We start from the raw sequence: 27,512 nt of genomic DNA, 5'->3' as shown, positions 1-27,512 counted from the left end.
TCTGTTTGTATTTGGAAATGACTAAATGCTTTATTTTGTAGAATTTTATAGCTATCTTATACATTTTTTAAAAAAAGTATATTTTTATGTTGAGAACATGTTTTGCTTTTTGTTAGAAACATATTTTGGCTGATATCTTTATTTTTTTGAATAATGTAAAACGTAGGACATAGCTTGCTAAAAAGTACAAAGAAGTAAGGTTTTCGGTAACATAACGGTTTATTCGAAGTACAGATACCGCTTATGAAAAGAAAGTATGAACTGTCTGAAATAAAATACGAACTGTCTGAAATAAAATACTGACAAACTGTCAAATTAACCTGGGAAAAAGTGTATTCCAAGTCAACATTATAAGTCGTGTCATATTGTGGACTGTCATTATATCAATCTGACTAAAGTACATCTCCTATTACGCTACGCGTAGGATCTGAGAACGACCTATTCATTGCCTCGTTCTGACGACCCTTTCGCTAGCCAATCAGAGCCTAACTTACAACATCTTGCAAATCTACCTGTAGCCTTGACTTTTGATATTTACAATTCTTATGTCGTAATGTATCAGATAGCCGATTAGCTCAGTCGATAGGTCACTTGCTTAGTAAGCGAGGGGTCCAGGGTTCGAGCCCTGGAATGACTGCACATTTTTCTTACTCTTTGACATTCGAACAAGTCGTCTGATTGGATAAAATAAAAATAGCAATACTGGAAATCCAAAATATACAGAAGACGAATGTGAATGGGTCGTTCTCAGATCTTCGTTTAGAAGATCAAGTACTTAAGTCAGATTGGTCATTATATAATAGCCAAAGGGAGACTCATTACATGTAACGGTTACATATTGGGAAGTACCTGTCAAAGTAAAATGATGACATTAGCATTGTGTATTATGACAATTTGTATACATGCAGTTTTGATTTTATCTGTCATTTATGACAAATGGGAACAATGAATAACAAAGTATTTTCGAAAGTCATCGGAATATTGGACATGACTTTAATAAAACAGTAATATTATAACTTGGAGAACTCTAGAAAATGCATCTGAAGTATTGAACATTTCGTTAATGAAACAATAATATTATAACTTGGAGAACTCTAGATAATTTCAGAAGTTAGCAAATGAAATTAGATGGATGAACATCATAAACTTGGATAGTGCGGTACAACGTTACGGCCTATGACGGGTGATTTTTAGCTACTGAGACTGATGGTGATGCGTTACGCTGTAAAAGAATGTCGGAACCAAAGGACAAATGTGTAGAAAGATGGCGAAACCAAGCGACAATGGCGAAAGTAAACTGCAAGCTGTGAGCCTGTGAAGTTTGGCGAAGAAAATGGTCCAGCTGGGAAATTACAGAACACTAAAAAAAAACTAATTATCTTCTCTCTCTTTCTACCTATCAGTACATAATTCATACATTTTGGTCATGACATATCGATTTTACTATTTATTTAAGATCTGTAGTCAAATATCAAAATATTTCGAAAGTAAGATAAATATGCTGAATAAAATCTTTGTATAAATAAGTGAAATTTAAATATCATGATAAATTTCTATACACGCGACAATAATTACAGACAATTTATCAATGTTATTAAACGAAATTGTTATCTTTTTCCTAACTCTTATATAGCATATATTCTAAAAGATACTCACCTGTGTTTTGCTTTATTTTACAGATATTGGTTTTGTGAAATATGAATGTAACACAGGTTAAAGAAAAAGTCTTGGAGGAAGAAAGGAGAAAGGCCACTACAAAGGCCGATATAAAATAAAAAAGACTTTTTATGAAATGTGAAAATTGTTTAGTTTTAAATACTATTCTCCTTTGTTCTTGTTTATCATTAATTGTATAAATGACTTAAGATTTTTTCTTTAACACTGTTCTTTAATATCATTCCTTCAGATAGTATTCTAATGTTCTTGATCATATTAAATATCATTCTACATGTCATACTGTAAGGCGAGAGATAGTACTTCAAGTCTAAAAAAAATTTAAATTTGTAATTCAAATTTTTTCTTTCGGTGGGTAACGAGTGTAAAATAATCAGTTAGGTTAGACAGTACACCAGCTACACACCTGTCAAGTTGATATATTGTCGATGCATTTATGTAATTGTTTATTATACCAAACCCACACGTTTTATACGTCAAATTGTCAGACAGTACATATGTATGGTGTTACAGAACGACTATATAATGATGTCTAAGAGATCTCGAGACAGAAGGGTCTTGGAGAGTAGGGTCTAGAAGAGACCAGGTGCATGAGACCTAGGAATGGGTCTCGCGGATATTAAGTTAGGCTTTAGATATGACATTTGTTAAGGCTTAAGAAGTTACGAAATAAATTATGAAAGTATGTACGAAATATTCTACTGTGTAAATAAACATCAAAAACGTTCAGACTCGTGTTTGTGTTGTGCTATGTGACAAAGCAAAAATAAAATAAAAATGCCAGGACTGCACGCGATTTACTCGGTCGCACTCAGCGCACGTTGCGCTCTTTACACACATGTGTAGAAGAAAGGAATTACTGATTCAGAACAAGACTTAGCAGTTTAAAAATCCTACCAGGACTGAACTATTTTGATATTTGTCTTCTGGCCTGTTTCGTCGGGCCCTTAAGGGTGTTTCTCTTGTTGCTCTGTCTTCTGAAAAGGCATTGAGTACATACGTTTTTGGTTCTTAAGGTTTGCTTTTTATATATTTATACACGAGCATTTTTGTGTTTTACATGCCATGTCTTTTTGTTTCCATTACGTGTGTTAGAGATTCACCTGGACGGAATTACTTTTATTTACACTGTCCCGTGTCTTTGGAACATGGTGGGGGTAAGAGTGAGGTTGGGTGCGCACCATAAACCGGTTTAAGCTCCCCAGTGGTGTTTTTGCCACTGACCGTTCCAAGGCGGTGCCCCACTGTGTTCCTTTGTTTGTTCGTTTTGTCCTGATGTGTTGGCTTTGTTTGTGTGTGTGTGTTCCTTTGTTTGTTCGTTTTGTCCTAATGTGTTGTGTGTGTGTGTGTGTGTGAGTGTGTGTGTGTGTGTGTGTGTGTGTGTGTGGTGCACGCGTTTGCGTGCTGTGGGTTTCGTTTTGAGGAGGCTGCGTTTTTGGTGCGTGGCATTCCCTGTTTGATATTTGTCTTTGTTTTTTAGTGCTATAATATAACAGTGACCTGAAAGCATGTTCAATAGAGTGACATCAGTCATAATTGGCGCGCTAAAATAGTAATCTACATGACGTGTACACTGAACAATAAATAAAGCTTTTTATTACAAAATCTTGTGCATGATCCGAGGTTTCTATTCTCTGTGCAACAAGAACGAAATGCAACAAGCTGCGCTCTTAAACCTTAACCTGCTAGATTTCTATAATGAATTTGTCCATCTCATCTTTCAGTTTGGATAGTACAATTAACTGTTAAAAGGGGCACTTATAAAAAAAGATACTGACTGAATGGCGAGCAGTGCAGACCATGATCAGAATGCACGGACGTGCAGTCTGATCTTTGTCTGCACTGGTCACAAAGGCAGAAGCACTTGCCACAATCAGGCTTAAGACTGAAATAGAAGAAAGGCATTATGCATACATGTACTAGGTATTACCAGACGTTCACGATTCTAGGGACAAAACTTTCAGTTGTGTTTTGACAAGATATTGCATGTAGTTTTAAATAAATATTGCCGAGTTTGTTTTCTCACAATTGAAAGCAAAATGGGTAAACGAACCTTATAGTTCAAAGTGGAAGACAACAACGATGATAAGCGGTATTTTCCGCGTTTGAAAAGAAATCCATGACCGACATCCGTGGATATAATACGAAGACTAGATACATCAATTCAAAATAAAAACATGAAACCAGCTGTGTTGTATTTCGTCGAAAGTTGCTTATAAATAAAAATTATACACATCAATGTCGGTCTTCAGACAGTTCAGATCTATTATGTAAATAGTTTTAAGTGTATATACTGCGTATGTGTACATGCACATCTATGATTATGCAGGATTATCTTGATATAAACTCCCGTATTATTTCACTTTTGTAACTAACACTTTACGAGGTTACTTTCCAGTGCTACCGATAGAAATATACGTTTGGGCGGAGCAAACTACAAGCGTCATCAAATTACTCTCTCACCAATCTCTAGAGTGATAGCTATGTTATTTACTACCTGCGTTTGATGTAAACGCCCATTCGGCGAGCTTTTCTGAAATTGGCAGTAACTGGCTAGTATTGTCCGTAAGAATTGACCTAGCACTCATGAATATTCTGTATATTTCCGTAAATGTATTTTCGGTGTCCGAACCTAAATAGCGATATAACCATTGCATATACATATTTCTTCATTGATGTGATGTCCACACAGGTTTAGCGTTTTGTCTCAGGGTTGTGGGTTCCAGTCCTACATTTGGCCAGATCATCTTTTTTTCCAAGTTTTATATGTAAACTTACCACTTACCTCATCAAACATATCGTGGTTTTTATCATTTATTGAAAGTTACCAACATGTTGTAGAAAAAGTCAATTAAAAATGGTTTTAAGGTATTGGACCCGTAATAGAGTACCTCCTTTTTGAAGAGTATTAAATTCCTACCATAAACCTACTTTGACTGCAATTTTCAGAGGGGCGTAGGTTCAAGCCCCACTTGGACCAAATTTTTTTTCATGATTTTCCTTTTTTTCTAGTAGCTTTTATTTCTTTCAAGACTTATTACGGATGTATTGTACAAAAGGGGAAAAATTTCATTTTATAAGTGATTTCTTGCTGTTCAAAATGAAATTACCTCTGAATCAGGAGGGATAGAGTTAGAAATCTTTAAAAATACTGAGTTACATGCGGTAAAAGTTCTCTATTTCGCCTTCTTCTTTAGATCATATATTTTGGAAGAAATGCAGGTAGGTTTTACTTATGCCCCAAGGTTATTTTTGAATGAAGTGAGCAAAAGTCAAAACAGACCCACATGATTCGACCTTAATTTTTCAATGTTGGAGTTCGAATTCTGTCACATTAAATCTGTTTACTTGAGGCACCCTCGAAAAAAATGCTATTTACAGTTTTATTTCGTGTTTTATAATTGTTTAACGGTATTTTGATGTTTCTTTTATAAAAAATAATGCTGTAATGAATTCTCTTCAAACGTTTTAGATAGTGGCCATCACATTGAGATTTGTCTCAACTTGAGGTTGAGGAAATACCATAAAATATACAAAATTTACAAAAAAGACGGCACGGTAAAAGTTGTTTAAAATTTGCAACACAGTGAGAAACATGATCATCGTTAAGAATACGTATACCAAGCAAATGCCATTTTAAACATTACTATTAGGGGCCCAATACCTTAAATGTATCTTTGATAAAATGACAAATTGCTTGTCACCAGCGATTCAAAAAAATAAATTTTACAAGAGAAAAAATAAAATTCATGAAATGTGGTACATAAAATCCTTACTAATTGAATTATTCCAAGTAAGGTCCCTGTAAACATGAAGTCATTGGGCCAACGACGAAAAACCGTCAAAGGATAATCGTTGTTGGGCCACTGTTGGCCCAACAATGATTAATAAGTATTGTAAATACAGCTGTTGGGCCAACGTTGAACCAACTTTAAATTTCAGTCACAGATATCTCTGCATTGGCCCGATATTGATTTTCAGGGAAAGACTTATACAGAGAAAACATCGTTGGCCCAACGTTGGGCCAACGTTGGTCCATTAGAAGTAATAATATAATAATTGTATATTTTACAGGTCACTGTTTTATCACAAGCCCCCACAGGTATACACAGGTTGTGTAGCTGTAACATGCAATATTTAATTAATTATTAAACACTTTTCTGCACCAATTCGTAATCAGTTAAATTTGGGCTAATTAAACTAAAATCTTATCTGCAGCCGTAATGATATTTTGAACTATTTCAAATCTACTATCTTGAAAAAATTGTGAAAAAAGTATTGAAAAAAAACCCTTACTAACTCTTTAACAAATATCTAATTTTATACAATCATAAAATGTTTACAATAAATCTGTTGAATATTCCAGAGCATGAACTCTCGTTAACCCGAGTTATGTAAGAAATCCCAGAAAATGTGGTTAATTTTACTCTCTAGGCCAGATTTCTAGCTTTTTAGACATGTGAAGTAAAGGAAACTATTATACATGTGATAGGTCTAGGTTTAACAAAAACCCGGTCTTCCAGCTATAAACTGTAAGTAGAAGTTTTTTTAAAAATATTTTTTGATAAAGTTATGGAATCTTATACAGAATTTCTTTTTATGTCCTGTATGCATGTTATATATGACTTGAACATATGTTAAATACTAATATCTAAAGCTGGCGAATGGTATTTGTGTTGAGTATTAAATTCTGTAAATAAAATAACTCATTTTCTTGTTAATTCTAACATATTTTTCTCGGTTAAATACAGACAAAAATTAATTTCATACATTAGTTATTGTTATCAATTTGACGTAGATGGTTTAATCAACATTATGATTTTTGTTTTTTACAGGGTGCTGTTCAAGTGAGTAATAATGGAGTGCCTAGCACTGTGGTGCACAGGAAAAAATAAAAATATAAAAAGCTGCAACTTCAGTGAGAAAAGATAACAAACAAACAGAACTTGAATATATAATGAGATAATATACAGACAGTAATTCACTTTAGTACGATTTAATTAGTGACTGCAATAAGAATAATATTTAGATTTATAAAAAACTGGAAACAATATTTTACATGTTGTAGTGTTGAAATATTCTGTTATATTTCTTCAGGAAAATTGCAAACAAACTTTAAATAAATGTTAGATTTCTTTTTGTTAAATGTTAACAAAATCACAACTATTTGAAAATAAAACATGTATTAAACAATGCTAGTTTTAGTCTTTTTTCAATTTTGTAATCGTTGGGATAGCGTTGGCATCCATCTTTGGCCAACAAAGAAACAGAGTTGGCCCAACGTTGGACCAACCGTGATAGACGAAAAAATGCTGTTGGCCCAATGGAGGGCCAACGATGAGTGTAGGATATCAGTTGTTGGCCCAATGGAGGGCCAACGATGAGTGTAGGATATCAGTTGTTGGCCCAATGGAGGGCCAACGATGAGTGTAGGATACCAGTCGTTGGGCCAACGGTGTACCAACCGTTGGGCCAACGTTGCGCCAATTAGCAAAATGGCGTTGGGCCAACGTCGGAAATCTTCGTTGGGCCAACGAAGAGTCTGCCGTTGGCCCAACGTTGGGCCAACGCATGTCTGCTATCTGGGGTATGGCCCAGTGGGTGTGCTGGCTGCTTGTCACGTAGACGATGCTAGTCCAAAACTTGTGGTAGACGAGGTATTTACGTTTTTTATGTAGCAAAAAATATAATATAGTTGAAAAGACATGTTACATTTGCTTTCCTTTTTTTTTGAAAAATGTTTTTTATATGTTTCTTTTGTTGTAAAAAATAATGTTGAATAAATTTACGTGCGGAAACAACGTTCCGCTGACCGGGTTTGAACTTCGTACCTTTCAATTCCTACGACAGCGCCGTTATCCTCTAGGCTACGTTTTCATTGCAGGTAAAGAAAAAACATAATGATTATCTAGTACAATATAAGGTATATATTGGAATGCAAACACAATATGACGTCGCAGTCAAGTATCCCTGGTCAGATAGTAGGTTTTGGTTTAAACAAGACGTAACATTGATGAAATAAATGTGTTAAATAACAAACAAGATACAACTGGCTGGTTTTGCAGAATAGTCGCGCTCGGCACCTTCATTCATGCGCATCAGTCAGCCATGTCCAGAGGATGTTGGCACATCATGGTTCTAAACATTTTCTTCTTTCAAATGTCTATGTTGTTCAGGTTCATTATTCTTATTGGCAGTAATATGCATTGGTTATTGCGTTACTGACGGGTTTAATGTCATGGGATAATGCAAAAGTGCTCTTGTTTTTAGAAAAAAAAAACAACAACAATTTTTAGTTGTTTTATTTTGTTAAGCAAATCTGCAAATACTTTGCTTTTGAACTTTAAGATATACTCAAGAAAAATATGGCCAAGACAAGACATAAGGGAAATTAACATTTGAGTATTTGGAAATGAAATATTTCATTTTCCCTCGTCGATAATAAATGTCAAAACAAACAAAAAATGCTGTTCCCATTTGGAGGTAGTTGAAATATGTGTTTTTCTTTTACTTTTTAAACAACGTACCCATAATATTCACCTTATTGTACCTTTTCATGAATTTTCCAACCGATAAAATTTAGAAACGTACACAAGGACGGCGATACTGGGCCTATTTTGGACATGATTACTATGGGCCCTCGCGTCGTTTAGCTAGAGTCAGAGCGCGAGCTCTGTATGTGGGTGTCTTAGTATTGGGCGGATCAAACCATTTTTAACGCGAGGTGACGTCAATATAAAGAAAAAAGGACACATTCAACTCTTTCAAGCGTCAATGTGAATACATAAGGTATTCAGAAGAAAGCTAGCGGATTGAGCGGATTACTCCAAAGTAGCTTCAGCTTCGCCGCTTTTGTGACGTTAACATGACGGTAAATCCATCAATTTTAAAAAAGGTAAAGGGCAATTTGATCTCCAAACTGTAGTATATTTTCCAGACTTATAGCTTTGGCATGTTCTTGATTATAGCATACCAGTTTTGGATTATACAGGTCACAAGCGTTGTTATTTTGCAAGAAAATAGTTAACATTGACGTTAAAATCATAACTTCGTCTATGTCAGTGTACAATAGTTTGACTTGCATTGCCCAACAATTTGTTATTATTGCTATTGCGTTGTTTGACGAAACATGTATACATGCACGTGCATACATTGGAGATGCACTACATTTCATTATCTTAGTCCAATATTCAGATAAAGGATATCTACCCTTTTAAAAAAAGGACAGTTTTGGTTATTATCTGAAAAATGTCCTCCCTGCATATTGTTTTTTCTTATCATCAATGCACTGTTTTTACCATCATTTTACGTTTTTAGATAAAAGCTGCCATCTGTCTTAAATGTGTTTTCTTAATCATTCCTATCTTATTTTATGCTTACATTTCAGTGTATATATACATTTTTAATCATTCTGTTAATAAATCTATGAAAAAATACATATAGGCTCAATGTACCAAAGGGGCCGTTTCGAGTTGTTTGATCAACATCAATTGAAATTTTGCAAGAAAAGGGTAAGACTATTCAAAATCCTCTTACCTGAACTTAAAAATAGTTTAATGTATGTTATATTCGATCGAGTGTTATTTCGCTAAGTATTAAATACAGCATGAATTACCATATGTAATATACACTGTTGTATTAATATCTCTGTGTAGCAAAACTTTTTCTGAACGATGGCAGTAAGTATAATATTGCATGTTTTTTGTAGAAAAAATATAAGTCGCATGACGATAAGTATAACGCGGTCTAGTCCAGCTTGTGACGTATTTATCAGTTACATTTTATTTCAGCTTGTGGATGGACCGTCAGGGGAGGTTACGAGAGCCGCGGTTTCGAACTAAATGCGGATCATGCATCCCCATTAATTCAGAAAAGTATAAACAAATAACTAATTACAACATAACAAACATCTATATTTTATATCTTGTAATCATTGTTTTATTAATGAATTAAATCTAGACGTACAGATATTCATTGATATCATATTTGGTAGTTCTTAGTATAAATAAATAAATAAATAAATAAATATCAATTTTAACACACAGATATATATGTAAGTGTTGGAATAATATTAACAAATCTTGTCAATCAGTATTACCAAAACAAACATTACTGATCTTGTTTACCTATACTCACTGATTATCTTATCAGTTGTAACGTTGTTTCGGTTTAGAAAATACCGGTCTTTAAATTCTTTAAATAATCTGTGTTTTTTATTATTTAAGGTGTAGTAATGAGTGGATATAAGACAAAGTTGATTGTTGCGGCAATTGATTTCGGAACAACATATTCTGGATACGCACATTCTCTTAAAGATGAATACCAAATGGATCAAATGAAGGTTGGACTTTTTATATCGATATCGAAATCTACATTGAATAGTATTTTGTTCATCAGGTTTAAAATCAAAAGTAGGATATCTTAATTTGTTGGGCAAAGAAGTATATTAATTGAACTGTGATATTAAAAGAAATAAATGCACTGACCTCCAGATCGTACAACAAAAAAGAAAGAGTTTTTTAGATATCAGGAAATCAATGCTTAAATACTGACAGACTATATGCTATGGAAACAATAGTTGTTTTTACTAATATTTACATTCAAAATTGAATAGCGCTTGTAACGGGGTATTCGAGTTTAACTACCCCAATAATGAATTTATATATTTAACGGTCGCTAAGTACAAATTCCTCCGTGGTATATTGGTAAAAAACGCGGGTAAGGCTTATTGTTGTGGCAGGTTCGATTCCCGCCTCGGGTTTTTCATTTTCTTGAAATGGATGGCATTTTAATGAAAACTCATGCTGTAATGTTTATTGTATGAACAAACTTTTTTTAAAGAACCCGCTTAAGCCAAAATCTTTGGACAAGTGCCTTTAAAAGGTATAAAATGTGCTATTTCAATCTACCAAGGAATTCTATAAAACATGAGGCACAAGTTTGGTAGAGGATCTGTACATACCAAATACATGTATCTTGAGGTTTTAGACAAAAAAAAGTTTTAAAAGAGTTTTTTGTATTAGTCTATGTAAAACAAGTGGCCATCATGAGCGGGGTAAATTTTGACCTCGGGGGACATGATTTGAATGAGCTTGCTTTGGCATCCCTTCCCCTTTTACTATGAGTATGTATCGTGCTCACCTTAATTTTGGCTGCCGGAATCCTAAGGCGGTGCCCGATTGTTGTTTTTTCCTGCTTATGTGTGTGCGCGTGTGCATCTGTGTGTCTTGGGCGGTGTCCTACAGTGTTGTTATATCTTACTGGTCTTGTTAATCTATGTAAGTTAGTTCTGTGTTTGTGTGTATGTGTGTTTGCTTTTTGTACGTGAGTGTCTGCGCTGCTGTGGATTACGTTGTAGGGTAACTGTGATTAAGAAACGTAGCATTCCCTTTTGAATATTCGTCTTTGTTCCATGTTCCACTTCTACCACACCCACCCACCCTTTCTACCCCTTACCCCTCCCTTCACCCTTTTTTATATTTTGCATATATTAAAATGTACTTGTTGGATTTTTGAAGCAACCTGTCTGTAATATTTTTTCGGTAGATCTTGTTTATTTTGTTGGCCTACTTCATAGATGCGTGGCTCTGAGGCTGTGTTTGTGGTGATCTGTGCTTCCAAAAATCTACCCTTACCTATTATCTTTGGTACAGGGCCACTAGACAATGCTACATACTAAATATCCAAGCTGTCGTTCTTTCAGCTTCAGAAACGAAGATTGTTATAGTTTTTCTTATATAACGAAGAGATCCCAGGGCTTGGTTACTTTTTACCCAAAGGCATTATTTGATCAAATATGGTAGAGGACTACTACACAATGCTACATACCAAATATCTAAGCTTCAGGGCTGGAGTGTTTTTTATGTTTTCATGTTTTCCCATATAAGGCAATGCAAAAAAACTGAATCTTAGGGCAGGGCGAATTTGACAGCAGAGACATGGTTTGAACGAACTTTGTAGAGAACCACAGCATGATGCCACATTTTTCATTTCTAAGCACAAGGTCTTGCGGTTTTTGTACTGTGTATCGAAATTCGAGTTGTAGCAGTCATTACCAAAATGCGTTTGATACAAGGCTTTTTAGAATTGCACTGCCAGAATGCGATACATATGTTCCCGCATAACGTAAAATGATATTACTGATAATCTGATGCTTATATGAAAACAGAAATGTTCGAACTTTTACAGTACGCACTTGATTACCTGAACACTCAACTGTTGCCTTGAGCATTTGCAATTACCTCACTGGCTGTTGTCCTTCCGTGCGTTATATTTTTCTTCTTGTCTTTGAATACAGCTACTGGGAGAGAGGGGTCTAGGATTTAAATTGCAAGCTTAAATGGGTACTGACCTACATTTTCTTAGCATGAATGTTCTATAAAGTATGATCAGTTGAAGAAGTAAAACATACAATTGACAGTCAATGAATCCAACAGCAACAAGTAAACACCACGTGCATTGGTGTGCCAAAATACATGTAGATGGTTAAAAAAGAAATAGTCTAATAATATTTATTTATTTTGTTTGTTTGTTGGGTTTAACGTCGCACCGACACAATTATAGGTTGTAAGGCCCAAGGTGCTCCTCCGTGCATTATTTCCTCCTCCGTGCATCACGAGCGGGGACATGAGTAGAACCACCGACCTTCCAAAAGCTAGCTGGATGGCTTCCTCACATGAAGATTTCAATGCCCCGAGTGAGGCTCGAACCAACATCGATGAGGGGCAAGTGATTGGAAGTCAGCGACCTTAACCACTCGGCCATTGAGGCTTCAAGTCTAATAATAAGGTGTAGTCTAAGTAATTCATTACACTAATTTCAGTTATTCATTAAATGCATTCACTTAATATATATCTAATAGATCTAGTTACATTCCATATTTCTTGACAAATCGTATGCACTTCTTTTTGGTACGACCAAAACCCGGCCACCATTTGGTACTGAGTGCTAAATCTACGTTAGTACCGTTAGGTATTGTAAGATAGCTCAATGCCAAAATGCTTTTAGCCAATTGGTCCTGTCGTCATGGAAATGCTATATATTCAAATATTGAATTATTGTCGTGCCGATATTTTTTCCCAATATATGAGAAAAAACTAGTAACTGGCATATACAAATGTATTACAGATCAAAGTAAATTACGTGAAAAATTGATCGTTTTACTACTTTAACAATACACTGAATCGACCAACAACGGCAAGTTTTATCTGATAAGTTAGATAGCAAAGTTGTTAATGGTCATGCATTTAAAGATTATACACTCATTGTTCGATAGAAACAGAACTCACGTTATTAGATATGATTTATTATATGTAATAATTATGTTATCTTCATGTATTTTTCAGACAAGTCACTTATTTGATTATATTTGATAATAATGTAGAAATCTCATTCTTTTATCGGAAAGGTTACTGATAATATAATACAACTGATATTACATATTAAACTATTATAGTCTATCTTACCTATAGAAATCGTAGTACCATATGACGTCACAGTACGATAACGGCCACTTCTTTTCAGATTTATGCTGATCAGGACTGGACAGATGGCTCCGGACTTATCACATTAAAGGCCCCTACCGTGGTACTGTTTGACTCAAAGGGGAACTTCCATTCATTCGGATATGAAGTGAGAAATGCTAATTTTAAATTATCATTATCGAATTTCAACAAATGAAACAGCATAATTTAATGGTGGAATAAAATGAATACGATTAGTTATTTATTTTGTTGTTTGCTTTCACGTCGCACCGACACAATTTTATGTCATACGGCGGCTTTCCAGCTTTGATGGTGGAGGAAGACCCCAGGTGCCCCTCCGTGCATTATTTTATCACGAGCGGGCACCAAGGTAGAAACACCGACTTTCCGTAAGCTAGGTGACAAAATAAATCATGTAAATGGAGAATGTAAATATATAAGAAAACACATCCAATTGGTCTCTATATATGTTTTTGTCTACCTACCGGTTTCATATTATAATCATCAGGGCAGACATATAAAAAAGATTTTTGGTCCGAAGCTTTACTAGCTCCTTATTATTTGTCTGTATATTGGTGTTGTAACGCTGACGTATATTATGAATGTAACAGTATTAAGGTCTTACTTTTATCAATTTCCTTCATATTCTCAGGCCGAAACACAATATGCAAAACTGTCTGAAGACGACAAGCATCATGGATGGAAGTATTTTAGGCGTTTCAAAATGAAATTGCATGATAAAGTGGTGAGAGTTATTGCTTTTAATTAGTTTATGACACAATTGTCTATGAAAAAACATTTCATAAACCCTACAGTTTCAATAAAAACATTAAATAGTATACTAAATACATTTGTACCGCATATATTAAGCCGTAAGAACAAAAATTAAACTAAAACGTCTGATACAGAACTATTCTAAGATAAACCTTGACATTATACAGCGAGAACATTTTTCTGACGATAACCTTACTCACTTTAATACAGTGGAACTCCTGGTGTGATGGTGTGACGGTGTCATAAAAACATTGCGTATCCTTTTCCGTATAACCGGGAGGTATGTATAAATTTATACAAGGCATGTAAATATATATATGTTATTTCTTTGCAGAATCTTCGCCGTGGTATGAAGATCTATGACGACCAGAAGGAAGGAATGCCAGCAATAGATGTCTTCTCAGCAGCAATCAAGTATCTAAAAGACCATCTCCTGAAGAGATTAAAGGACAGGGTTGGAGAATTACGTGCAACAGATATACACTGGGTTCTTACGGTACCAGCTATATGGCATGATGGCGCAAAACAATTTATGAAAGAGGCCGCAAAGAAGGTATGTAAGTTGTAGCTATGTCAAGTAGATGTACAGATAAAATACATGCAATTGTCGTTAATATTCTACACGCAACACGTTGAAATGTCTTATCAAATATCATTTTGTTGTAACATGCTTTTTCAGAAAATAAATATTTACCGTAACATATAATTTCTGTTTAATTGTGAAACCATACATCCGTAAAAACGAAGTAAATAATTTAGAATTTGCCCTGCTGTGGAACTTAATGCAAAATATGTGATGATAAAAATGAACGACTGTAGGTTCATAAAACACTTGTAATTTTGGTTTTTCATGCCAATGCCACCGTTGGGTAAGTTTGCAAAACTAACAAGTATGTTGAATCAACATGCATAAAGGGTTAATTTGGATACATCTCCAGTTAAAAACTGTGTTGCAAAACAATTCAGATCTTTTGCAACATGAACCATATTCTTAAAACTGATAACTTAAAGTAAAAAGTTAAAGTAGATTTCCCGGAAGCACAGAGTATCCCAAACATAGCCAGAGAGCCAAAATGTTACATATCCAGTTATTGACTGGCAAGTGGAAAACATTGTGTTATCCCGATTATGATCTTAATAGGACAAAACTTCCTTTTAGAACCTACTATTACAATCCACTGATGTGGACAATGCGATAGTAACGGAAAACTAGTACATGACGGGATTAAAGAAAATGTTGGACACAAATGGCCACTAAGGTAAACACCTAAATTTAAGTAGCAAACATACACAAGCATACATGCTGAAGAAATGTAGCAGGATACTATCGCTATTTAAACTCCCCAATGTGGTGTTGCCACTGACTGTTCAGGGCATGTTTAGTATTTAGCCATGCTACAGTTAAAACATTTTCTCTCCAAACACAGGCCGGTATTCCTAATGACCAGTTGACTTTGGCTTTAGAACCAGAAGCCGCTGTTGTCGCGTTTAAAGATTATGTCTGCCGATTATGTCACAGGTAGTGTCATGTGCATTTCATATTGCTCTGAGGAAAACTGTAATGGTTACATTTAGTTCATTCGTATAGGTGGCACCGTTGACATAACTGTCCATGAGGTACAAAGAGATGGTACACTTACAGAACTCCATCCACCAAGTGGTGGCCCTTGGGGAGGCACTGTAGTAGACAAATGTATTGATGAGTTTCTAGACGAGTTGTTTGGATCTGAGGTGATGGGAGAATTATGAAAGGAGTGTAAAGCAGACGACCTTGACTTGCAGAGAACAATAGAGTTAAAGAAAAGAACATGCAAAGACGAGGACGACAAGGTCAACCTTAAATTACCGATAGCAATCTACGAATTTTATGAAGAAAAGCTAGGTGAAAAGTTTGCAACAACTTTACCGAGAAGTAAATTCGCCACCACTGTGAAAAAGAAAAGAGATTGGCTAAATATTGAAAATGATATATTTTTAAAAATGTTCAGACAGTCAAAGGACAATCTGGTAATTTAAACCACGTTGAAAATCTGTTACGAAAACCAGAGCTTAGAAACGTGAAAACCTTGATGATGGTGGGTGGATTTTCTGAATCTGATATAATGAAGAATGCTATAAAATCTGCATTTCCCACCAGACAGGTTATTGTTCCTACGCAAGCGGGACTTGCTGTTGTGAAGGGTATGTATGTTCAGAGTATTGAATTATAGCAAACCTATCATACTTGATTGAAAGTATTTTTTATATTTACTTTTTTCATCGACATACTATTCTTTAAGAAGCTATATATTGTAACTAACTTTGCTTAAAACCAACAGTTCATGATAATTACATTTACGACCTTTTTGCTAAATGTAGGTAATATAATTGAAATTTACATCGGAGCAGTTTAATTTCACCTCTTTAACTGTGAGCTAATTATTTCTAAAAGAGAGATATTTTCCTAGTGTACCGACCATTTTGTTAACAAATGTACCTTACAAAGATATATATCGGAAAGACTTACATTGTTTCAAAATGTTATTTAAGAAATAATATATTTCATTTAGTGATTTGTCGCTGAATAAATCATTGTTTGGAGTTCAGATGCGAAGGAATTTTATCACGAGGGCGTAGCCCGAGTGATATAATAGTACGCATCTGAACGACAAACACTGATTTTTTTCAAGAGCAAATCGCTAAATGAGATATATTATTTCGATTCTTACACGTTACCAAGGACTTAAAAGTACATTTTTGACGGCATTCATTAAATATTTTCCTGTTTTCAATCGGTTTCTTTTCCAGCGCGCCGCTATGCCGTTTGACGCTATAACGTAATAATTGTGACGTCAGAACAGTGAATTGTTGTATAATAATTCACTGTTTTCAGCCTTCTTTGTTTAATACAAAAATGAATCGGATCGTGTTAGAATGAATATTAAAATCTGCTGCGATAGGTGTTCCATTTTCCATTTCTCTCGTACACAGACTCATTCAAATCGAGTCTGTAATAATCTTGCTTGGTTGCATTCTGTACTTTAAAAGGATCATTTTATAGATTCTGTTCATATTTATATATTCACAGGCGCTGTAATGTATGTACATAATACAGATTCAATTACGTCAAGAAAATTACCTTACACATATGGTATATATTTACCTTTTGATAGACTTTTATTAGGAAATGTTAAACAAGCATAAATAGATGCACAGTAAATACCTTGAGGTTTCTGACTGATACACTTACTGTATATTAATTTGTTAGATTATATTATTATACAACTATGATATTCTTTTTCTTTTTGGTTTAAAACCACTTCGACACAATCATAGATCATATGCCGACTTTCTAGCTTTTGATGGTAGAGGAACACCCCAGGTGCCCCTCCGTATATTATTTTATCACGGACGTACACGTAGGTAGAACGACCCAGCTGGATGGCTTTTTCACATTTCAAGCGAGGCAAGTGATTGGACGTAACTAGCCTCAAGCACTCGGCCACGGATGCCCCGATTTTAGTGAAAGGGATCCTTATATATGTAGTGCAATTTACATGTGAATTGTTGAAAATATCTGCATATGTTTCATAGAATAATGTGAAGAAAAGCTGTTTTTTTCCGCATTCATATTCAAATGTAGGTTTGAGACCAGAACCTAATGTTCCAAGAAGTCATGTATTATCTCAGATAGGAAAACTGGTACGTAAAGAGACCCTAACATTTAATTCTGACATTCTTTTTATATTTAGGCATAAGTACGGCCGTGCCTTTTAATGAAAGACTGCATCAAGACTCAAGAGAGTATACCGCGATGGTGTGTCCAAGTGCGAAGATGTATTTAAAGTCTTTGTTAAAGCAGGTACAACGGTTGTACCACATAAAACGAAAGCAGAGTATACGTTTTGCGCACCATTCTTCCAAACATCAAAGGCGGCAGTAGAAGTTTACACGTCAAAATCAGAAAATCCAATGTATGTGTCAGATGAAGGATGTAATCGAATTGGAGAGATCTCAGTTGAACTTGTAGGAAGACCAAAAGAAAACAAACAGATTTTGGATGTTGTGATGGTGTTTGGAGACACGGAACTACATGTAGTTGCGAAAGAACATGGTACAAACAACAAAGCGTCTGCAACATTTAATTGCCTTAGGTAAAGGCTGAGTACTAAATTCTGTGAAAGATCCTTTGGAAAACATAAAATGTTTGTATTAAATTACGTTTGCTATTCTTATGTAGTTTAATGATATCAGGGACAGTAAGTTAGAAGTTACTCCCAAATACACGAAGTTGTCATGAAAATAATCCATATATAAGTTAAAGAGAATCAGCTTTTATAAACTCGTATGATTTTGTTGAACATTTTAGGAATATTTCAAATACGGTTTAAACATTTAGACTTTAACCTGATGTCTATGAAGCGCGAAATGAGTGTCCGTTCTGTACTAAGGAGGTTTCAAAAGACATTACACCTACGAATAGAATGTAAAACCTGTGATTATGAAAAGAATATGGCTGTTATTTTCATTGATTCGAATTGCTTTTTTTCTCCATATTAAGTTACAATTTTGAACAAAATATTTGACTTAGATATCCTGATGCTTGGTGTAAAGATATTATTGTACCAGTTAATAATAAAATCCATGAAATTACAGAGGTAAAACACTTTTACATGCTATAAGATATATGATGGTAAAATATTTTCGTTCTTACTAAGATACAAATGGTGTGAGAAAATCATGTTTTCAAAGACTCATATGTTGGATTTAGAGTTGATAATACATTGAAATCAATATAACAAGAGCTGTCCGTAAGACAGCCAATTCTGACTATTCGAAATATTGTCCCAGAAGCAGGAAAATATTACCCAAAATGTTAAATATCAAAAGAGTTTTAAGTTCAAAAGGGGACATAATTTGACCAAAATGCATATCAGAGTTATGTGACTTGCTGCTATCAACTACATTTTTGTAGTTTTATAACCCCGAAGACACATGTGGAGTTTCAATTCAATATCTGCATTAGTTTTGGAGATAGTAACTTGCATGTAAATCTTTAACCAGAATTTTCTAAGTCTAAAAGTGGCATAATTTGCTTAAAATACATGTCAGAGTTATGGGACTTGACCCAGTGAGGTTGGTAATTGACCTAGAAAAAGAATAAAAAAGTTCAAATCTGTATGCCTTTTAGTAATAGCTGTATGTACTTGCCCGCAAAACTTTAACCAGAATTTTCTATGTCCAAAAGGGGGCATAATTTGGCCAAAATGAAGGTCAGAGTTATGGGACTTGCTGCTATCAATTAGTTTTATAACCCCAAAGACACATGTGAAGTTTCAATTCAATATCTGCATTAGTTTTGGAGATAGTAACTTGCATGTAAAACTTTAACCAGAATTTTCTAAGTCCAAAAGGGGCGTAATTTGCTCAAAATACATGTCAGAGTTATGGAACTTGACCCAGTGAGGTTGGTAATTGACCTAGAAAAAGAATAAATAAGTTTCAAAGCTATATGCCTTTAAATGATGGCTGTATGTACTTGCATGCAAAACTTTAACCAGAATTTTCTATGTCCAAAACGGGGCATAATTTGGCCAAAATGAAGGTTAGAGTTATGGGACTTGCTGCTATCAACTAGTTTTATAACCCCAAAGACACATGTGAAGTTTCAATTCAATATCTGCATTAGTTTTGGAGATAGTAACTTGCATGTAAAACTTTAATCAGAATTTTCTAAGTCCAAAAGGGGGCATAATTTGCTCAAAATACATGTCAGAGTTATGGAACTTGACCCAGTGAGGTTGGTAATTGACCTAGAAAAAGAATAAATAAGTTTCAAAGCTATATGCCTTTAAATGATGGCTGTATGTACTTGCATGCAAAAACTTAACCAAGGTGTGACGCCGACGCCGACGCCGACGCCAGGGTGAGTAGAATAGCTAGACTATTCTTCGAATAGTCGAACTAAAAATGACTGTATATTTATACTCCATTCTGTCACAAAAAGTGTTGCTTAGTAAAATCTAAATAGTACTATGAATTTATTGATTACGAGAAGACTTTTGATTCAGTGATTAGAGTTGTTTTATTGGCAAAGTTTTAAAAGGTTTCATGTGCAAAATGACAAGTAGTATTAAATGTGTAAATGCAAATGTTATAAAGCGTTTGTTCATATGTCTTCACACATGAATTTGTCATAGGTTTTGTTTTATCCATTGGACTGCCACATGGCAAACCACTCCCCCCTACGTTTTCTTCTTTTCATGAACGATATCAATGAAAATATTGGTTTAAATCAGTTAAGTGAAAACGGCATAAATCAGTTGAGTATGTATGTGCTTCTTTTTGCTAACGATATAGCTGTTTTTTTACTAAGCCCAAGTGTGTGCAAACTCGGTAAAACATACTTCATACTTATTTTACTTCATACTTATTTTACTAAACTGGTGTTTACATTAATAGTAAACAAAATAAAGATATATAAAGTAAAGAAAACAAATCGATTATAATGTTCAGAAAAGTACATACCGAGTGAATAGAAGTTTTAGATAATTTCACAGATCTCACTTATACAGGAAATATGTCAAGGTGAAAAATGTTTCAAGTGCTTTATATGCAACACAAACTTTTAGGCACTTTATGTGTAATTTAAATACTAAGTCAAGGTCCGTAACTCTGATCTGGCAATGTGAGATGAAAAAAAAAACTCAGAAAAAAATCCTGCGCATATTCACTTGCTTGATAATATTGCTACATTGTTTCTTGACTCTAGGTGAAATATCTTTAAGATATGTGCAACACAAACTCTGGTCTGACTGACAGAATTCCGGAACAAAATGTGCACAACTTCACATGCTGAATAATATTCCTATTATTTTTCCTGACCCTAAATCAAATGCGTTTTGAGATATGTGCGATAAAGTTTTATGGCCTTTTATGCATTTTTGACTCAGTCAAGGGCCATAACTCTTGTCTGCTGAGTGATATCTCTAACAAAACCCAGGTAATATGCCTGTAATGTGTCCTACGTAAAATACTTTTTGAGATACATGCGACACAATTTTAGGCCCGTTTATACATATTTTTACTATACAGGGCCATAAATCTGGTCTGGCTGGTGTGACATCCCAATTAACACCAGGTGTACAACTTCCCGTGCGGAAGAACAGGTTAAATATTTTTTGAGAATATGCACGACACAATTTCGGACGGACAAAGGCAAGTTTAACTTTATGATTCCATAATTGTACTAATTATCTTATAGAGCTCAGAGGTGTGGGTAACTAGTGGAAAATTGCACATAAAATTAGACGTTACACGGTAGACTACTAATTTAACTGTATTTCGAGAATTTGGGTAGTTATCAAATACAGTTGAAACTCGATGTCTTAAACTCACTTATCTAAAAATTCCGGCTATCTCGAAGACATTGTTAATTCCCGTCCCGAAAACACATGCAGAAAGTACCATCTTTAATCGAATCTCGGTTATCTCGAAGTAAATATCTCGATCCCTTGGAAATCGAGATACCGAGTTTGAACTGTATCGTAATCTTAACAGTTGAAAGTTAAGAAAAATCAAACTTCAGCAATGTATACATTATTTATTGAACAAGATTGTATTCTCTTAATCCAGAAATTGAAATTTGGAAGAGTCCATGGAACTCAGAGGCATGATAGCATTGTTAAAACTTGTAACATAAACAATATTTAAATAGAGTATGGCCATTTTTAATGAAAATTCCTTAAAACTTAATCATAAAACTTCTCCAAACCAGGTGATGTATGTAGACTGGTACAATTTTTAATCAAATATGCATGGCAATAACCATCAAATTCATGTTTGGCGTTCCTTACACTTAACTTTGAGTTCCTAAGATGTCTTATTATACCCCCACAAAACGAAGTTTGGGTGAGGGGGCGGGGGGTGGGGGGCATATATAGGATTAAGCTTGTCGGTCTGTCGGTCCGTTGGTTTTCATGGTTTCCGGATGATAACTCACGGAAGGCTTGACCGATTTAAATAATTTTTGGTACACAGGTGTAACATCAGAAAATACAGGTCAAGTTTGACTTTGGGGTCAGTAGGTCAAAGGTCAAGGTCACAGTGACTCATAAAGCAAAGCAGCAAATGCATTCAACAAAACCAAAGAAAACAAAGAAGACCAACCGAATAAACTCAAAATTGAATATTTGGCCATTGCTCAGATTTTGATAGTATAAATGGCTCATGGTGAAAATTACTTTCTTTGTAAAACGTATGTGACTCCCACAATTATTATACACAGCAGTGGTATTCTATTAACTCTGCACCTGTTGAATATACGTCCTCTGACGTCTTTGACCTGGTGACCTAGTTTTTGACCCAACATGACCCAGATAAAAATTCATACGATATTTCATGCAGATAAACATTCTGACCATGTTTCATGCACATCAAATGAACAAGAGTGTTAACACGCTTTTCCTTGATTTACTGGGTGTCCTAATGTCTGACCCCATATGACCCAGTTTCAAACTTGGCCTAGGAACCGTCAAGATAAACATTCCGATCGACTTTCATGAAGATAGTGTCATAAATGGGGCCTCTATGTTGTTTACAAGCTTTTCCTTTGATTTGACCTGATGACCTAGTTTTTGACCCGACATAGCCTAGTTTCGCCTTGAGATCATAAAGATAGTAATTATCTATATGGCTGAAAAGGCCAAAATAGAAAATGTTGCCCTTTCAGGACCAGTAACTCTAGAACCCATGATGAAATCTCGCCGGTTTTCGAAAGGAACCAAGATCTTATTGTGACTTAAGTTGTGTTTAAGTTTGGTTAAAATCAAATATAAAATGTCACTTCTATCATGTTCACATGGTAAACATTACCAAATTTTGGCTCTTTTAAGGTCAATCAGGGGTTGTAACTCAGGAACCTGTGATTGGATCTGACAAATTCATCACTGAATCCCAAATTTATTGTTGTTGAAGGTAGTTTGCAAGTTTGTATCTATATGGCTGCAAAACAGCAAATTTTGGACCTTTAAGGGGCCATAACTTTAGAACCCATGACGGGATCTGGCCAGTTTTCGAAAGGAACCGAGATATTATGCCAATACAAGTTGTCTGCAAGGCCAGTACAAGTTGTACGCAAGTTTGATTGAAGTTGATTGTAAAATGTTGTCTCTATCGTGTTAATAAGCAAAAAATAGCAAATTTTGGCCCTATAAGGTGCCATAATACTGGAACCCACGATGGGATCTAGCCAGTTTTCGTAAGAAACCCAAATATTATACCAATACAAGTTGTGTGCAAGTCTGATTAAAGTTGATTGCAAAATGTGGTCTCTATCGTGTTCAAAAGTCAAAAGGAGCAAATATTGGCCCTTAAGGGGCCATATCTCTGGAACTCATAATGGGACCTGGCCAGTTTTCGAAAGGAACCGAGGTATTATGCCAATACAAGTTTGATTGAAATCAAATTCAAAATGTGGTCTCTATCGTGTTCACAAGGAAATTGTGGACGGGCGGACGACGGACGAAGGGCGATCACAAAAGCTCACCCTATCACTACGTGACAGTTGAGCTTATAAATATGATAAAACACAAGAGTATTAAAGCTTTGACGTCGACGTCGTTTATAGTATAAAAGATGTTGGTCAAATTGATTTGTTTATATAGCAAAAGAAAAAAAGGTTTGATGTTTCGACAGGAAAGGCTAACATGTGAGAAAAAGAATATTCATGTGTGACTTTCCACACTGAATTTATTACACTCGTTGAATGAAATTAATAAAATGCGCGGCAGAGCTTCGCATTTAATTATTTTATTCAACTCGTTTAATAAATTCAATATGAAAAGAATCAGTTTGCCAATATTGGTCCGATATACCAATATTTGTTAGGAGAAACAGTTAATAGACAGACAACGTGTTGGACCTTCGATTGTTTTTAATGTTTATTAATATTTCTTGTTAAATAGAGTCTCTGCCTTGATATGACACTCACTGACGACCAGAAGAACACAATGTCAGCTATACATGTTTTCTCGGCAGCAATAAAGTATTAAAAAGATCACCTTATGGAGAGGCTAAAAACAGGTCAAATGAAGTTCTTGTTATACACTGGGTTCTTACGGTGCCAGCTATATGGCATGATGGCGCCAAACAATTCATGACAGAGTCAGCTAATATAGTAACTTCTCTTCTTTGCAAATATTTCGCCGCACAAGTTATTCTCAATAATTACCCAACTTGTCTGGAATAGCACACACTCAAACAATTCAATCATACCTATTGTACATACATCACGTTACGTTTAAGCAATGAAGCATACAAACAAATACATGTCTATGTAAAATACTTTAAATTGTTCCTTCTAATGGTTTATGGATTTATGAGCTCTCAATACACAGGCCGGTATTCCAGGAAACCAACTAACTTTGGCTTTAGAACCGGAAGCTGCAGCTATCTATTGTAAGGAACTGGCCGTGTCGAAGGCAAAAGAGCAAGGAGAGTGTGAACAATTGAAACCATTTAGTACCGGTGCACAGATCATGATATTAGACTTACCCCAAGTCACACATACGGCGCGGATAGCTACGTCTAGCTACGGACAGAAACGTAGTAATTCGTAACGATCCGTACCTGAGCCGTACCTCAAGGTACCGGTAGTCATTTGTATTAATCCGTACCAAAACGTGGTCAAAACGTATTCAAAACTTATTCCAAACTTGCAAGTTTCTCCAGCTTTTGAGCATGCACAAAAGTTTGAGCGAACCGTAGCCATTTGAGCGTGACTTTAGTCCAACTTGGCTGAAACGTATTCATCCGTAGTTAAACGTACTTAAACGTAGTTATCCGTGCTGTTAGGTACCTCGCCGTAGCCGAACGTAGTTATCCGAGGCTGCTCGTACTTAAGCATAGTTCAACTTAGTTTACCGCAGATCCGTCCGTGCGCTGGGCAAGTTGCAAGGCGCAGTAAAACGTAATTCAACGTAGTACTTCAAACCTATCCGTACTTATTCGCGTCCTGTATTGTTTTGTTTGTTTCCTGTTTCTCACCATTTTTACCGTACTAAGACGTACTGCTCCGTAGTTATACACCCACAGACTAATCCTATCCGCACCGTACCTCAACGCACGGGTGACTGTAGCTTAAATGCGAACTGATACCATCAGTTGTAAACGTTAATGTCAAAGACATATCATACTATTACCTTGGTTCATTTTACTAGCTATTTAATACCCACATACCTTTTATAAACTCCAAGAACTTTATCACTTTCAGTTTTTATCAATAATTATTTTTGAAATGCGCGGTCACTCAGACGTATCAAATGCTCTTTCGTTGTAATCTAATTACTTGTAATTTACTCATAAATTATCAAGGTGGCACTATAGACATAACAGTCCATGAGGTACAAAAAGATGGAACTCTTAAGGAACTCTATACTCCAAGTGGTGGTCCATGGGGAGGTACTTCAGTAGACAAGGGAATCAACGAGTTTCTAGACGAGTTGTTCGGATCTGAAGTAATGGAGAACTTTAGAGAACAATACAAAGTAGACGATCTTGAATTGCTGAAAACAAATAGAGATAAAGAAGGCAGCATGCAGAGACACCAAAGATAAGAATATCGTTCTAAGATTACCAATAACACTCTATGAATCCTATGAAGAAACAAAAAACGGAAGTTTTGCAAAAACTTTGAGTATGGGCAAATTTGCTGCACCTGTAAAGAAAACAAGAGATATATTGAATGTTGAGAATGACATATTCCTTCAAATGTTCAGAACGTCAAAGAATAATTTGGTAAGTCACGTGGAAAATCTTTTAAGGAAACCAGAATTAACGCACGTAAAGACTCTGATGATGGTTGGGTTTTTTTCCCAATCCGATATAATGACAGATGCTGTGAAAAATGCCTTTCCCGACAAGCAGATTATAGTTCCTGATCAACCCGACCTTGCGTGTGTATATGCAAATTATTGAACTTTAGAACAAAAGATGCAGTTTTAACAAACATCCTGGACTTGCATAACAGTATCTTGAATAGAAGTCTAACTAAATAGGAATAACTCGTTTTTTCCATTTTATATATTAATACGTTTTAATTAGATATCACCTTAATACATAACTAAGTTTAAATGTAATGTAAAAACAAATTGAAAGAAATAGAAGAGCCATAAGACTGTTTCATGTTAAAGTCGTGCCATACACTGACACTATTTTATGGACATGCAGACTTATTTATTTTGCAGGCGCTGTAATGTATGGACACAATCCAGACTCGATTAGCTCAAGAATATTGCCCTATACCTATGGTATTTGTTATTCAAATTTTATGCATGTCACGACGTAAACAATTCTTTCTGCCTTCTGTGTTCTTAAAGACAGTACAACTCAAACAACAGACACCGTAATCTATCAAATATTAATACGGTTCCATGTTACATCGCTATGCTACAGTAATTGATATTTTTAAAAATGTAATATTTTTTTTTTGTTTTATGCCATAGTTATAATAAGCACACTGAATTTCTTTTATTAAAACGTCATAAAATGAAAAGAAACGAGAGATATAAATGCACTAAACAAGTCATTAGCCAATTCAACGTAGGTTTTAATTCCACGTTTACAAATGCATTCTAAATCATCCTCATGCATACTATAGTAAACAACGTTAAGAGAATAAAACGTGTACGTTATTTCAGTGTCAATCGTTCGGAATCACAATATTGATAATGGAGAATTGTGTAAAACTTGTAAACAGTATAAGATTTATTAATTTTACTATTTTAGGTGTAAGTACAGCTGTACCATTTGATGAAAAACGACACCCTAACTCAAAACAAGTCTTGCGCGATGGAATATACAAATGTGAGGATGTCTTTAGTGTATTTGTTAAGGCCGGTACCACAGTTGTGCCACATAAAACAAGGATAGAGTATACGTTTGGCGCTCCGTTCATGGGTACATCAAGAGCAACAGTGGAGGTGTACAGATCCAAATCGGAGAATCCTATGTATATGTCAGATAAAGGATGTTACAGAATTGGGGAGATATCAGTTGCACTCAAAGGGAGACCAAAGGAAGACAAACAGCTGGTGGATGTAGTGATGCTGTTTGGAGATACTGAACTACACGTGACTGCAAAAGAACACGGAACAAACAAACTGCGTCCGCAAAATTCAATTTTCTTAAATAGAAGAAATAGAAGACTGGTCGCAAACACATTTGATCGAAACAAATGTCTATGTGTTGTTGACAATAGATGTATATAGATTAGGAAAATTGCACATTTGTTTTGGTTGTGTGTTAAGTGCACAATCACAGTTTTCTGCAGTATTCTAATAACAATTAGTCTTTTATCAAATCGTTAATGAGATGTTCGCCTATGTCGGAGACTGGCCTGCATCCCGTCACAAATGTATACTGGTTGTCAAGTGGTGTCCTAACAGATCTCACCAAACGGGCCTTGTAATGGTCACTCATTCATGAAATGTAGCTCCTCCCTCCTGCACCGCACTAGCGTATAGCGTGCCGGTTCTAAGAACGTATACATGCTTATATTATACTATAAAGCAGTTGTATTAGTTGTAGTGAAAAAACGTAGTG

The 27,512-nt window shown here is 35.2% G+C and overlaps 2 protein-coding genes across 2 annotated transcripts; both read left to right on the top strand.

The window, feature by feature from the left end:
* The first annotated feature begins 1,264 nt into the window (after positions 1-1,264).
* LOC128554355 (heat shock 70 kDa protein 12B-like) lies at positions 1,265-25,525 on the top strand. Its single transcript, XM_053535639.1, has 7 exons — positions 1,265-1,292; positions 9,900-10,015; positions 14,266-14,484; positions 15,507-15,662; positions 15,920-16,112; positions 17,773-18,024; positions 25,284-25,525. Exons 1-7 carry the CDS (start codon positions 1,265-1,267, stop codon positions 25,523-25,525), a joined length of 1,206 nt encoding a protein of 401 aa, XP_053391614.1.
* Positions 25,526-25,796: 271 nt separating this feature from the next.
* LOC128554353 (heat shock 70 kDa protein 12A-like) lies at positions 25,797-27,178 on the top strand. The gene is made up of 2 exons (XM_053535637.1): positions 25,797-25,866; positions 26,697-27,178. The coding sequence occupies exons 1-2, from the start codon at positions 25,797-25,799 to the stop codon at positions 27,176-27,178; spliced, it is 552 nt and encodes a 183-aa protein (XP_053391612.1).
* The last annotated feature ends 334 nt before the right edge of the window (positions 27,179-27,512 follow it).

Source organism: Mercenaria mercenaria, unplaced genomic scaffold (assembly GCF_021730395.1).
Source record: "Mercenaria mercenaria strain notata unplaced genomic scaffold, MADL_Memer_1 contig_4964, whole genome shotgun sequence".
Lineage (NCBI taxonomy): Eukaryota > Metazoa > Mollusca > Bivalvia > Venerida > Veneridae > Mercenaria > Mercenaria mercenaria.
Note: the sequence above shows the minus strand (reverse complement) of the source record. Positions and strands in the feature narration are given on the sequence as shown.

Excerpts from the sequence above, each read along its gene's own strand:
- LOC128554355 (XM_053535639.1), top strand. The coding sequence starts at position 1,265 with ATGGCGAAACCAAGCGACAATGGCGAAA. Across the intron at positions 10,016-14,265 it reads ACCAAATGGATCAAATGAAG|AATCTTCGCCGTGGTATGAA; the intron begins GTTGGACTTTTT and ends ATTTCTTTGCAG. Across the intron at positions 15,663-15,919 it reads ACGAGTTGTTTGGATCTGAG|ACAGTCAAAGGACAATCTGG; the intron begins GTGATGGGAGAA and ends AAAAATGTTCAG.
- LOC128554353 (XM_053535637.1), top strand. The coding sequence starts at position 25,797 with ATGACAGATGCTGTGAAAAATGCCTTTCCCGACAAGCAGATTATAGTT. Across the intron at positions 25,867-26,696 it reads TGATCAACCCGACCTTGCGT|GTGTAAGTACAGCTGTACCA; the intron begins GTGTATATGCAA and ends TTACTATTTTAG.